At 36.2% G+C, this 10506-nt stretch overlaps 1 protein-coding gene across 7 annotated transcripts in view; it reads left to right on the forward strand.

Moving 5' to 3' along the window:
* Positions 1–9115, forward strand: part of SBF2 (SET binding factor 2) — a 229782-nt gene extending 220667 nt beyond the window's left edge. For all 7 annotated transcript variants that reach the window (XM_063158476.1, XM_063158478.1, XM_063158481.1 and 4 more), the window contains 5 exons: positions 2726–2830; positions 3922–4115; positions 4605–4692; positions 6137–6268; positions 6539–9115. In XM_063158476.1, coding sequence (XP_063014546.1) covers positions 2726–2830; positions 3922–4115; positions 4605–4692; positions 6137–6268; positions 6539–6637 — 618 coding nt within the window. In that variant the 3' untranslated portion in view covers positions 6638–9115. The remainder of the gene's footprint in view (positions 1–2725; positions 2831–3921; positions 4116–4604; positions 4693–6136; positions 6269–6538) is intronic.
* The last annotated feature ends 1391 nt before the right edge of the window (positions 9116–10506 follow it).

The raw sequence follows: 10506 nt of genomic DNA on the forward strand, positions 1-10506 counted from the left end.
AGAAAGTGCCATGTAACAGGGAAATTAGCCACATGTAGGCTAAAGAAATGTGGGTCAGCTTTTATAGAGTTTGAATGTTATTTGTGAATTAGATTATAGTAATAAAAGATAGCAATGGAAAGAACATTTGGAAGACTTTGGAGAGGTTGTATAAAGGTTACAAAAATATTCTTCTAAGTTTAAAAAGCAAAGTGAACGTTCTTTTAAAACAAGTTGTTAATTTAGGGCTATTGCTGATATAGGAGAAAGACCTCCTTTAATCATAAATCCACTGAGAATGTGTTGGTATCCAAAAAATGTTTCAATTGAGACCATATTTAGCATCGTAAATTACTGGGGAAGATTGAGTCTTGCTTAGTTTATAATGATAAGCCCAAATTTGTTTGTTCTAAAGATATTTTTCAATATCTTGAAAACTAGATAGTGCACTTCAGGATGTAAAGCTGAAACAGAGAAGTTATTGAGTGCCTTAATTCAGAATTTTCAGGGTAGAATGTGATGCTCTTCTTTTAAGAGTGGATCAGATCCTGGTGTTTGTAAGAATTGTGAGAAATGAACCTGTGTGCATTCACAGACATATTGTGGGTGCAAAAGAGGAGATCAGCCTCCAGAGTTCTGGAGCTGCTGCAGATCTAACTTGTGTCTCTACCATTCACATATTCCAAAGCAGGTTATTTAGCAGATCTTCTGGAAGGCACAGTAATGCTAATTGCTGGTTTTTAATTGTAGGAAACGGATATTCTTTATATATCTTTCTTTATCCTTTCTTTATGTATGTGTATATATTTCTGCTCCTGTAAGCCTGGACAACAGCAGATCAACCAGAGAAATCAATTTAAAGATTTTTTTTTTTCTTTCAAGGAAATGCATCTACTCAGAATCCATTCCACACATGGAAAGGAAAAAAAATCTGCTGCTTTCCATAAAATTTAAAACTGGAGAGGCAAGAGTAAATCTTAGTGATTTATTGCCATGTATGTTTTTTTACATGGGGTCTATTAAAGGAGAATTTAGTCCTAACTTTTCAAGTTATATACAGGAGATTGTTGAAAGTTTTTCGTGAAAGTTTTTCATTTTAAGTTCTGGAAGCACTACTCACCATGGAGCCAAAAAAGAAGGAATGTGACCCAGTTGCTAAGTAACAAGTTTCAGTTACTTCCAGATTCTGCAGAGAAGGACTTGTACTCAGAAGTCAAGACTAGGGCAGAAAGAGAATGATCAGATTAAACTGCCTAACTTAGGGCAATAAAGACTTCGTATCCTTTTGCAGAAATTTGGAAAGGATTTTATTTTAAAAAGTGTCTGGTAAATTGATTCACTTTTATGCCCCCAGAAGTGTTTTCCATTCAGCACTTTCAAAGACAAACAAGTCATCTAGAGAAGCCTTTAGTCTGGCTTGTGTTCATCATTCCTTATTTTTTTGTCTACCTGAAGATACTCCAAACAAAAGTATTCTGGTTTTATTTCTTAGCAGAAGGAGAAGCATATGTGACTTTCAGCTACCTTCAGTATTTAAAGCTTCTTGTTTGATTCTTGCTGTTAAGCTACATTTCTTATATTTAGTTTCTCTTTGGAGTTTCCTAATTTATCATCAGCAAGGAAAAGTTTGTAGAAATATTTTGTTCCTGTTACATTGTCAAATGCTGGCTTTTTATTTTCACCTAAGAGTTCAAAATTTAGTTCAGAAGTTCATTTCCTTATCAAAATGTTTTCTTACTTTAAAAGTATAATAATTTTCTGTCTTTCAATTAATAGCAATTTCCTGAAAAAAAATCAATCAAAAGATTAATAGGAATTGGACAATATTATGAAATCTACTTTAATTATTAAGTATGGTAGAAGTAAGTAGAGACTTTCTCTACTTCTAAAATAAATGTCTTAGGTGCTTAGTTAGCTTCTATATAGCATGAGAAGCCTATGTCCCGTGGCAGTTTTTTATCCCATCAATTCTTTATCAATTCTTAATTGAATTTGCAAAACAGAGGTTTTAATTTTATTAATTAATAAGAAGATTCAATATAGCTGTTGAAAGTAAAAATGAAGAAAAGAAGCATTGCAAGGAATATGGACCACACTTCAAAGTCTTGACAAATGTATCAATGAATGTCCACAAGTAAACATAAACTCATAAAATTGCCTCTTCTTACTTAACTTTGCACTGTCTTATTAACAGGAAATAACCCTAACTGGAGGTTATCAACATAGGTCATATTCCCAAGTTCCACAACAAGAACATGTTGTTACAGTTTGGCATCCAGATTGAATAAATCTTTCTGTTTCATTTCCTTCTTTTATTACAGCTTTGTATCACATTTTATAAACCAGGGTAAATGTTAATATTGGCAGTGTCCAGTGTTGGTGTCGCAGCACAGAATTTGCTCTTTGTAAATATTTTCATAAAATACAGCCTGTCCTTATCAGTGTTGTGTTTCTGTTATGGCAGAATTTTCTGTTGTGGGTGTTGAATTTTGTGTGTTCAGGGGAAATGGGGGAGAATTGAAAGCCTGGTGGCTCCTCCAACCTGGGACATGCAGGAGGAACAAAATGTGGCTGGTGCTGTCCTGGGGTGCCTTTGATGGCTCTCAATTTATAGCTCGTGTGACAGAGGGGTTGGAACTTCACTGGGTGAAAACACTGACTAGAGAATGGCTGTATAAAAATGATTGCCAGGGAGTGATCAGTTAGAAATGTTTATTCTTAAGGAAACCCTTGTTACTCGTTTCAGGAAATCGAGAGGTTGGAAAGTAAATTAAATCAGAGCCCAGAGAGGTGGCAGCTTTTGTGGGAAAGGGTCAAAATGAATCTCAAGGATGACAGCAGACAAGACAATGTAAGTACAAAAGAGCTTGTCCAATGGAATAATTCCATTCCTGCTATATAGGCTACCTGAGGCACTGACAAAATCACTGTATTTCTTGGAGTGAAATACTGCTTTTGAAAAACTGAATATGTTGTTCTAACCCATGATATTGGCTTTTGATTTCTTCATGTTGAAAAATGTATTTTTACTTGTGCTGTTTATCTAGTTGATTTTCCAAAGTAGTTTAAGGCATACAGATAAAATGAGCATTTGACTAATGCAGAAATGTATGATTTTATACATTTGAAAGATTCTTGAAGTGCTAAAAAAGCTCAATTTCTGAAAGTAGCCAAAAGGATATCACAGATTCTCAGAGATGAGTAAAGACATTTCCATGGCTGAATGGATTTATAATTTTTAAGTAGAGATAAGAAATATTCATGTTTGTGTTTCCAATTCCTGACTGTGGTAACAAGAGGAGCTGACAGTATAGATACTTTCTAAATCAAAGGCTGCCTCTTTGGTCTCTGTGTGCACCAGGAATAATGCTAGATGCTGTTTTTGGGAGCTTGGCCTCTGAATTCTGCACACTGAGTTACCAGTTCAAGACTGTATCTGTAGAGTGTTGTCATTTAGAATAGGCCCAAATACAGGGTCCCTCTTGTTCCAGGCTATTGAGATTCTACTAAAATGATGTGGATCTATAAAGTAGATATTGGAAGCCGTAGTTTTTCATTTCTCCCCTTCCTTCCCTTTGAAATCAGGGAAATGGATTGTACCCAAATGTCTGTTCAGTTTTAGATACTTCTGAGAGAGTAAGGCAAACACTGTTCAGTATTATGTCACTGGAATATATGAATATGTCACTTTTCTGAAATACTGATTTCTCCCACCTTGTGAACCCTTCAGCCTAAGAAATGCAAGGGCATTGCCATCCCTGTGGCTTCTTCTCTGAGGCAGCACTGACTTGTAATAGTAAGATTTTTTTTGGCCTGACAGTAGTTCCCACCTTACATGTTGTACCATGTATTTATTATGAGTACAGCACTGAGACCCTCTCACAATTAGAGACACATTGCATTACCTTTTTACCTTTTTTCTTTTATTTCCCTTCTTTTCAGCTCCGGAGACATCCTTCTGGCTCCTCAGGGATGATGTCACCCAATCTGCATTCCTATCAGAAGAGGTCTTTGTTGGAAATACCTGACAGTGGGCTGGGTGAGGAGCAGAGCTCAAGCATCTCTCCCTCCAATGGAGTAGACAGAAGAGCAACCACGCTGTACAATCATTTCACATCAAAGACTGATGAAAATAGGTAAACTGAATAATCAGACAGTAGTTAGCAATAATAATCACATAGAATATCACTGAATAATCAGACAGTAGTTAGTCATATTTTATTACATTGGTAAAAGTCTCTGCCTTAGGAAGCAATTAAACTTTCATGTGCACAGAATATTCTGTGGCTACCTTATTCCTTCTTTTTGGATTTGATTACTTTTATTTGTCTCAATGGGTGGGCCTCTATCTCCTACCAGCATCATTCACCCTTCCCTTTCACTGGATGCACAAGCAAATTGTAGTTGTACATTTAAAGCACCCAAAGTAGTAAAAGGGTGTTTTATCTGCATATCACAGTTACCAACAGCTAAAATATTGGTTTAAATCTTGCTGGTTTTCCTGCAGGAAAATAAGTGTTTGATATGTATGTAATAAGTGTTTAATATGTATCATTTTGGGGTTTTATTTCTCAGCAGTATCCATGTTATGGGATCAATGCCACTGTGTTTTCTGTCCCTCTCAGATCTTTTGAAGGTACGCTGTACAAAAGAGGAGCTTTGCTAAAGGGTTGGAAACCTCGGTGGTTTGTGCTGGATGTGACAAAACACCAGGTAAAATTCTTTTAGATAATGGATTTCTTTTATTATTATGTTGCTCTTTTTTTATTGCCTGGGTTTGTATAGATTGGTCTTACAAAGAATATTAGTAATGATGATTTTCAGATGTGATGTGTGCTACATCATTCATGACCTATCAATGTTTGTCTTGTGTATCTTGTAGCTCATACAGAATTTTATGTGGATGGAGGAGTTTTAGTATTTTGCCTTTTTTTTTTTTTTTAGAAAGAAACATATAGGAATATTTTATTAAAATATATGATTGTATTTTAAAAATGTATAGGAGTATTTTAGATTAGTCAGAGTCATGTAGTTAGTAGCAAAATGATTCCTAAGTGTCTACCTAATCATTGTACAAAAAGGAGGACCAAAAATAGACATCTGTTGGTCTAAACTTTTTATCCAATTTACAATATATGCCAGAATTCTGCAGTAGAAATTTATGGTCTTGTTACTTCAAATAATGTTGGGTCATCAGGCAGTAAAATATTGTGAGCCAAATATTCCACAAAGTGGGGGTTATAACTTCTCAGACTCATGTATGCTTTTGTTTAAAAAAAATTAATTTATTGTAGTCCATACACTTTAAAATATGTAATATAGATAAAGACAGGCATCTCTTGAAATGCTAACTGAGTACTTTGAGATCAGTGTGGTAAATACCAACAAATGTGCTGTTTATAATTATTCTTCCTAATATATCCTATATATCTTCTATATAGGAGAAAAGGTTCATTTTGCAGGAGAAAAATAAACTTTTACATTTTTTGTATAATCAAATAGCCTTCTGAGTATGATAGATGTAGGAGTAATAGAGGTCAATCCTAGCTGGAATTCTGTTGTTTGACTTTTGCTGTGAAAGTTTCTGTTGCTATTTTGCATTGGCTTATGGGAATTCGTTGGGGTTTTGTTGTGGGGACTTTTTTGGAACTTGTTTGCATGTTGGAACTCACTTTACAGAGTGATTAATATCCATATCAAAGTATCTTTGCAAAGACAAAAAAAAAAGGCACAGACTTTGTTCAACCTCTATGTGCACTATAGGAAAATGTGAGCTTTCTGTGTGATTTATAATTACCTAAAATTACACTTAAATTTCTGCTGATCACTTTGAATTCTTGAAATAGAGAGGATAATTGTTCTATCAGTGCCTCAGTGAAGTAAAGCTTTTGTGTTGGTTTTATGTAATGACCAGTGAAGAAATGGTTCTGCTTTCCTGCCTCCCGTGCCCTCTGCCCAGAGCAATCCATGACTATTTGCTTCTCTGCTCTGGAGCTCTGGGGACAAAATACTCTTCCCCCACCTCCTCAGCTCCTAGTCATCTTTGTGCCTCCCACCCTTAGCAGTCAATGCCCCCAGGCTGTATCCAGGAGAAGGGAATTGATCTGAAAGGTCCATCTAAAAGCACATCTGGGTTTTCTTTTCTCTCGCGTTCCAGCTGCGATACTACGACTCTGGTGAGGATACGAGCTGCAAGGGACACATAGACCTTGCAGAAGTGGAAACTGTGATTCCTGCTTCTCCAACCATTGGAGCTCCAAAACATGCCAGTGAAAAGGCCTTTTTTGATGTAAGTATATCTGGTCTTTATTTGATCTTTATGTGAAAGTTCCTTCCTGTCGTGTGTTTAAGCTCCTGGTTCCAGTCCTGCTGGAAGGTGTGAGCTAGGAAAGAGCTGTTGTGCCGTCTCAAGACAAAAAAATGTTATGTACCTGGCATCACTCTCAACAGCAACAGTTCAAAAATGTTACATTCAGACCCAATTGAGTATTGCAGTTTGAAGTCTGCAGGTTTTCTTTTCCATGTGATGACCTCTTTGTGTCCTTGTTTTTCCTTGCAGCTGAAGACAAATAAACGTGTGTATAATTTTTGTGCCCAAGATGCACAGAGTGCTCAGCAATGGATGGACAGGATCCAGAGCTGCATTTCAGATGCATAGAAAGGAGAAAAATGTTCCATGATAAAGTCCCATTTTAAGCACCTCATCCTGGAAGAAACTGAGTTCTGGAATGTTACTGACACACAACCAGCCTTCCTTACATTTCAGCCATTAAAGTTCATAATAAGTTCTTTTCTGTTTAATAATTATAACCACTGTAACTGCTATTTTTTTTCTGCTGGGAGGACTTGAAAAAATAATAATCCATTTATCCTGAATTTCATCTTTCTTCAGTACAATTCCTAGCTAGAAAAGTGGGCTGTATTTGCACTAGCATCTGATCCCGGTTTTCTGATTTCAGAGCTATTCTGTTAGGAAATATGTCCAAAGGAAAGTTTAGAATTTTTCCCTTCAACCAGAAGTGTATTTCCACTTTATTTAGATTTTTAAGCAGAATGTTCTTATTTCCAAGCTAGTCATGAATAAGAGGGAACATGTCTACAATTCCTAAAAACAGATAAATAAATGAAGCTGTGAGTCCAGTGACATACACACCAGGTTGCCAATGTTTATAGACAGTCGATATTTTTAAAGACCAAAAAAGTGAAATGCCAGACTTTCAAGTGTCTTCTCAGTGTGCAGGTCATTCTCTGTCTTGTGCTCTGCTGAGTGCTTCTGCAATGTTGTTATGGAATTTCAGAATCTAGGGATTACCTGAAGACCATAGATAGCACTTTTGTTTTCAATTCTGTTTGCAATTCCCATGGGATAAACGAAAGAAAACTGGCTGACACTACCCTGGAGCAATGGAAAACAACAAACTAGGAATTCAGTAGATGAAGGATCTCTTGTGTGTGAGTTGTATGTGTTAATTTATATGCTGTTCTGCTCACTGTAAAATAAAAAATAACGAACATGATAATGCACTAAACAATGAAGCAAGCACTTGCACTGAAATCTTTACAATGCAGACATTTTGCAGGACAGAGGTAAGTTATTTGTAGCAGAACAAAACAAAACTAGCTAGTTAACAGCATTTACAGATATTAGATATGTACATAATGAAGTTTGAGGTGTCGTGATATGATACTTTTTAAACATTTTTTTGCACATTAATTGGAAGACTGTTTATAGATTTTTACTTTTGATGAACTTGTGTTTGTTCTGCTTAAAATCCTGACGAAACATTTTTAATAGCCCCAAATTAGTTGAAATTTTACAGTCTACAAACAATGAGGACTTGAGTAGAGTATGTAGGTAATTAAGCCATTGTTTTTACTTTGAAATGTTAATATGTTAAATAGCGCACTAATATTACAAAAGGTCTGTAAATATGATTCACTATTTTCTCATTTTTCCAGACGTTCTGCTTGTAATTTAATGTCAACCTAACCAAACTGACTATACTTACAAGATTTTTCAGTTATTAAACTTTGTGGGTTTTTTTATAACTAATGTATTTTGTCAGAAAGGAACATAAATTTCTCACCACACACAATAGGAAATGCAGCTGTTTTTAATGCAATTGCAATTTCAAAACAAAAATATGAAGGATTTTTCTAGCATTTTTCAATTGACAAATTTCCACCTGTGACAATGGTGTTTGCACATTTGTATTTTTCTTTGTATATGAAGTACTTTTATATGTACTTTGTAAAATACTGATCCTGTTCTTAGGTTATATGAAGATATACATACCACTGCTTATTTTGTAACTGGTCAATTTTAACACTTGTATGTTATGTGATATATGTATGCTAACCATCTTGTAATAAATACACTCCTTAAGGAAAAGTAAAAACTTTCCTTATACTGTAAAAGAGAAAAAAAAGCAAGACCCACCTGTTGAAATATTCCACAAGGGCACAAGACAAATCCTTATTTACTCTGTATTAAGAATAGTGGGTGTATTCAAAGCTACATGGTCTTTTGTATACTTGTAAATATTCTGACCTAAAAGTTGCACTTGGGCATCCCTGACTCAAACACTTGTCAACAGTAACGCTAAAGAAATCAGAATTTAAAGCAAAATTACCATTCTAACAAGTCTCAATGTGTAGCCTTCACCAAAAGGCTAAATACACATAATGTTCATATTGAAGTCATTGAATACTGATGTTAAATATATTTTTTAAAGAAAAAGATTCTGTATGGTATCACCAACATGAGTCAACTGCATAATTTCACCCTGAGACGTATCTCACTCATATCACCTTATGCAAAAATGATCTAGTTCTTAAACAAGAAACTATAAGAAAAAAAGAAAATGGCAAGGTCTGACTTGAGACTGTGCATGTAAAATGAATTCCTGAGTGGTGTGGGACAGCAGAGTCCAAAGGGAAAGGGAACGTGTGACAGAGTGGGGACCCGTGGCAGTTCTGGGTGCTGTGCTGCTTAGAGGACCTGGTTTGCAGATTGAGCTTGGCATGGATGCTAATGTTGCCTTAAATGTTGATCTCAGTTTTTAGTGTCTGTATTGATGGAAAATGGACTTGAGCAACTTAACTTAAAAATACCCAAATAAAAGCTGTAATGAGAGACGTGGTGTTTGTGGTGTCTGTGTAGGGAATGTACAAGGGAATGGTAGGAAAAGGCTCTCGGTGTGAGGACACAGAGTTTGCAGTGTCACCCTGGAGGTCTCTCCTCTGCAAAATGAAGATTCCAACTTGGAGAAAACATGGACGAGTCAGCATAGCTTAAGTTACAGGGTTTGCCACTGTGATTGAGTTGTAGCAGCAGCAGCAGCAGAGTTAGGAACTGAGAATTTGTTTGGAAAAAATGCTGTGTACAAAGGGATTCAACTTCATATTGGAACATTTTCTAGAAGAATTCAGCCAGGATTTGGGATGAGTGGATGTGCTCCCCCTGCTGCTCCATCACTATTGCACTGTGTGGATCAGAACATTGCTGCTGTAGAAAGGAGAATTACAACATCCCAGGTCTTACAGGAGGGGAGAGCTTTGTTTGTCCTTCTCTGTGTGCAGTACAAAACATCCACGGCGTAGGTGGAGGAATGAGGCGAGTTTGGGCTTTGAAGAATTGTTACTGGGGTATTTTATCAGTGATTCTCTTCCCTATCTAACAAGTGTTTTCTATAAAACCCCTTTCTTTTGATGGAGCCTTAGAATTACTACGCTGAAAAATAAAATACTTAGCATGCCACACGTGTGGGTCACTGGTTATGTAATGGTACACAAACAGCTAACAGACCCAAGAACAAATGTTCAAAATTTTGTGTCACATCCCACACACATTATTTGTATCTGATATTTTGTGAATTTCAGACATAACAAAAATGCAGTGATCTTGTCCAAATACTGTCATTTTGCCTTTTCATCCTGTAATATTCTTGGAGAATATCGAAGTGGCTGCACCACATTTCTCATTTTTCATATTTGTGATCATCCAAATATTTTGTCTGTTCATGATTATCCTGTGGTTGCTTTGGAGAGTCAGAAAACTGGGATTAATCTACCCATTCCCCAGTTATGCTGAAGTTCATGCTGAGTATCACTGTTGCACCTACTTTTGGGGGTTTGTCTGTATTTGATCAGTTTCTTCCCCAATTTTGGCTACTGTGCAAGCCAAAGGCAGTGGTAGCATTCACATTCTCGTTCATGGAATTTTCATCTTTGGGTTTTTCCACATCCAGCTTTTCATTAATTGACTGTCAGTAAGGTTGCTGGAAGTCCAGGATTGCTTCCTCTCTTCACTTACCAGTCAACATCCAGCGGGAAGTTACATTTTGTCCAGTTTCAGCTTGCATTGTATAGTTCAGGATTCCTCCTTCCTCTTCAAATTCTGCTTATAAGTCAGAATTTGCCCACTTAGAATAGGAAACGTTGCTTAATTTTGGCACACTATCAGTTTTTCCATTGCCTACTCTTTGGTGAAGATGTGTTTAAGTGTCTTTTGGGAGATTCACAAGT

The sequence above is a fragment of the Melospiza melodia genome, chromosome 6, assembly GCF_035770615.1.
Source record: "Melospiza melodia melodia isolate bMelMel2 chromosome 6, bMelMel2.pri, whole genome shotgun sequence".
In the NCBI taxonomy this organism is placed as follows: domain Eukaryota; kingdom Metazoa; phylum Chordata; class Aves; order Passeriformes; family Passerellidae; genus Melospiza; species Melospiza melodia.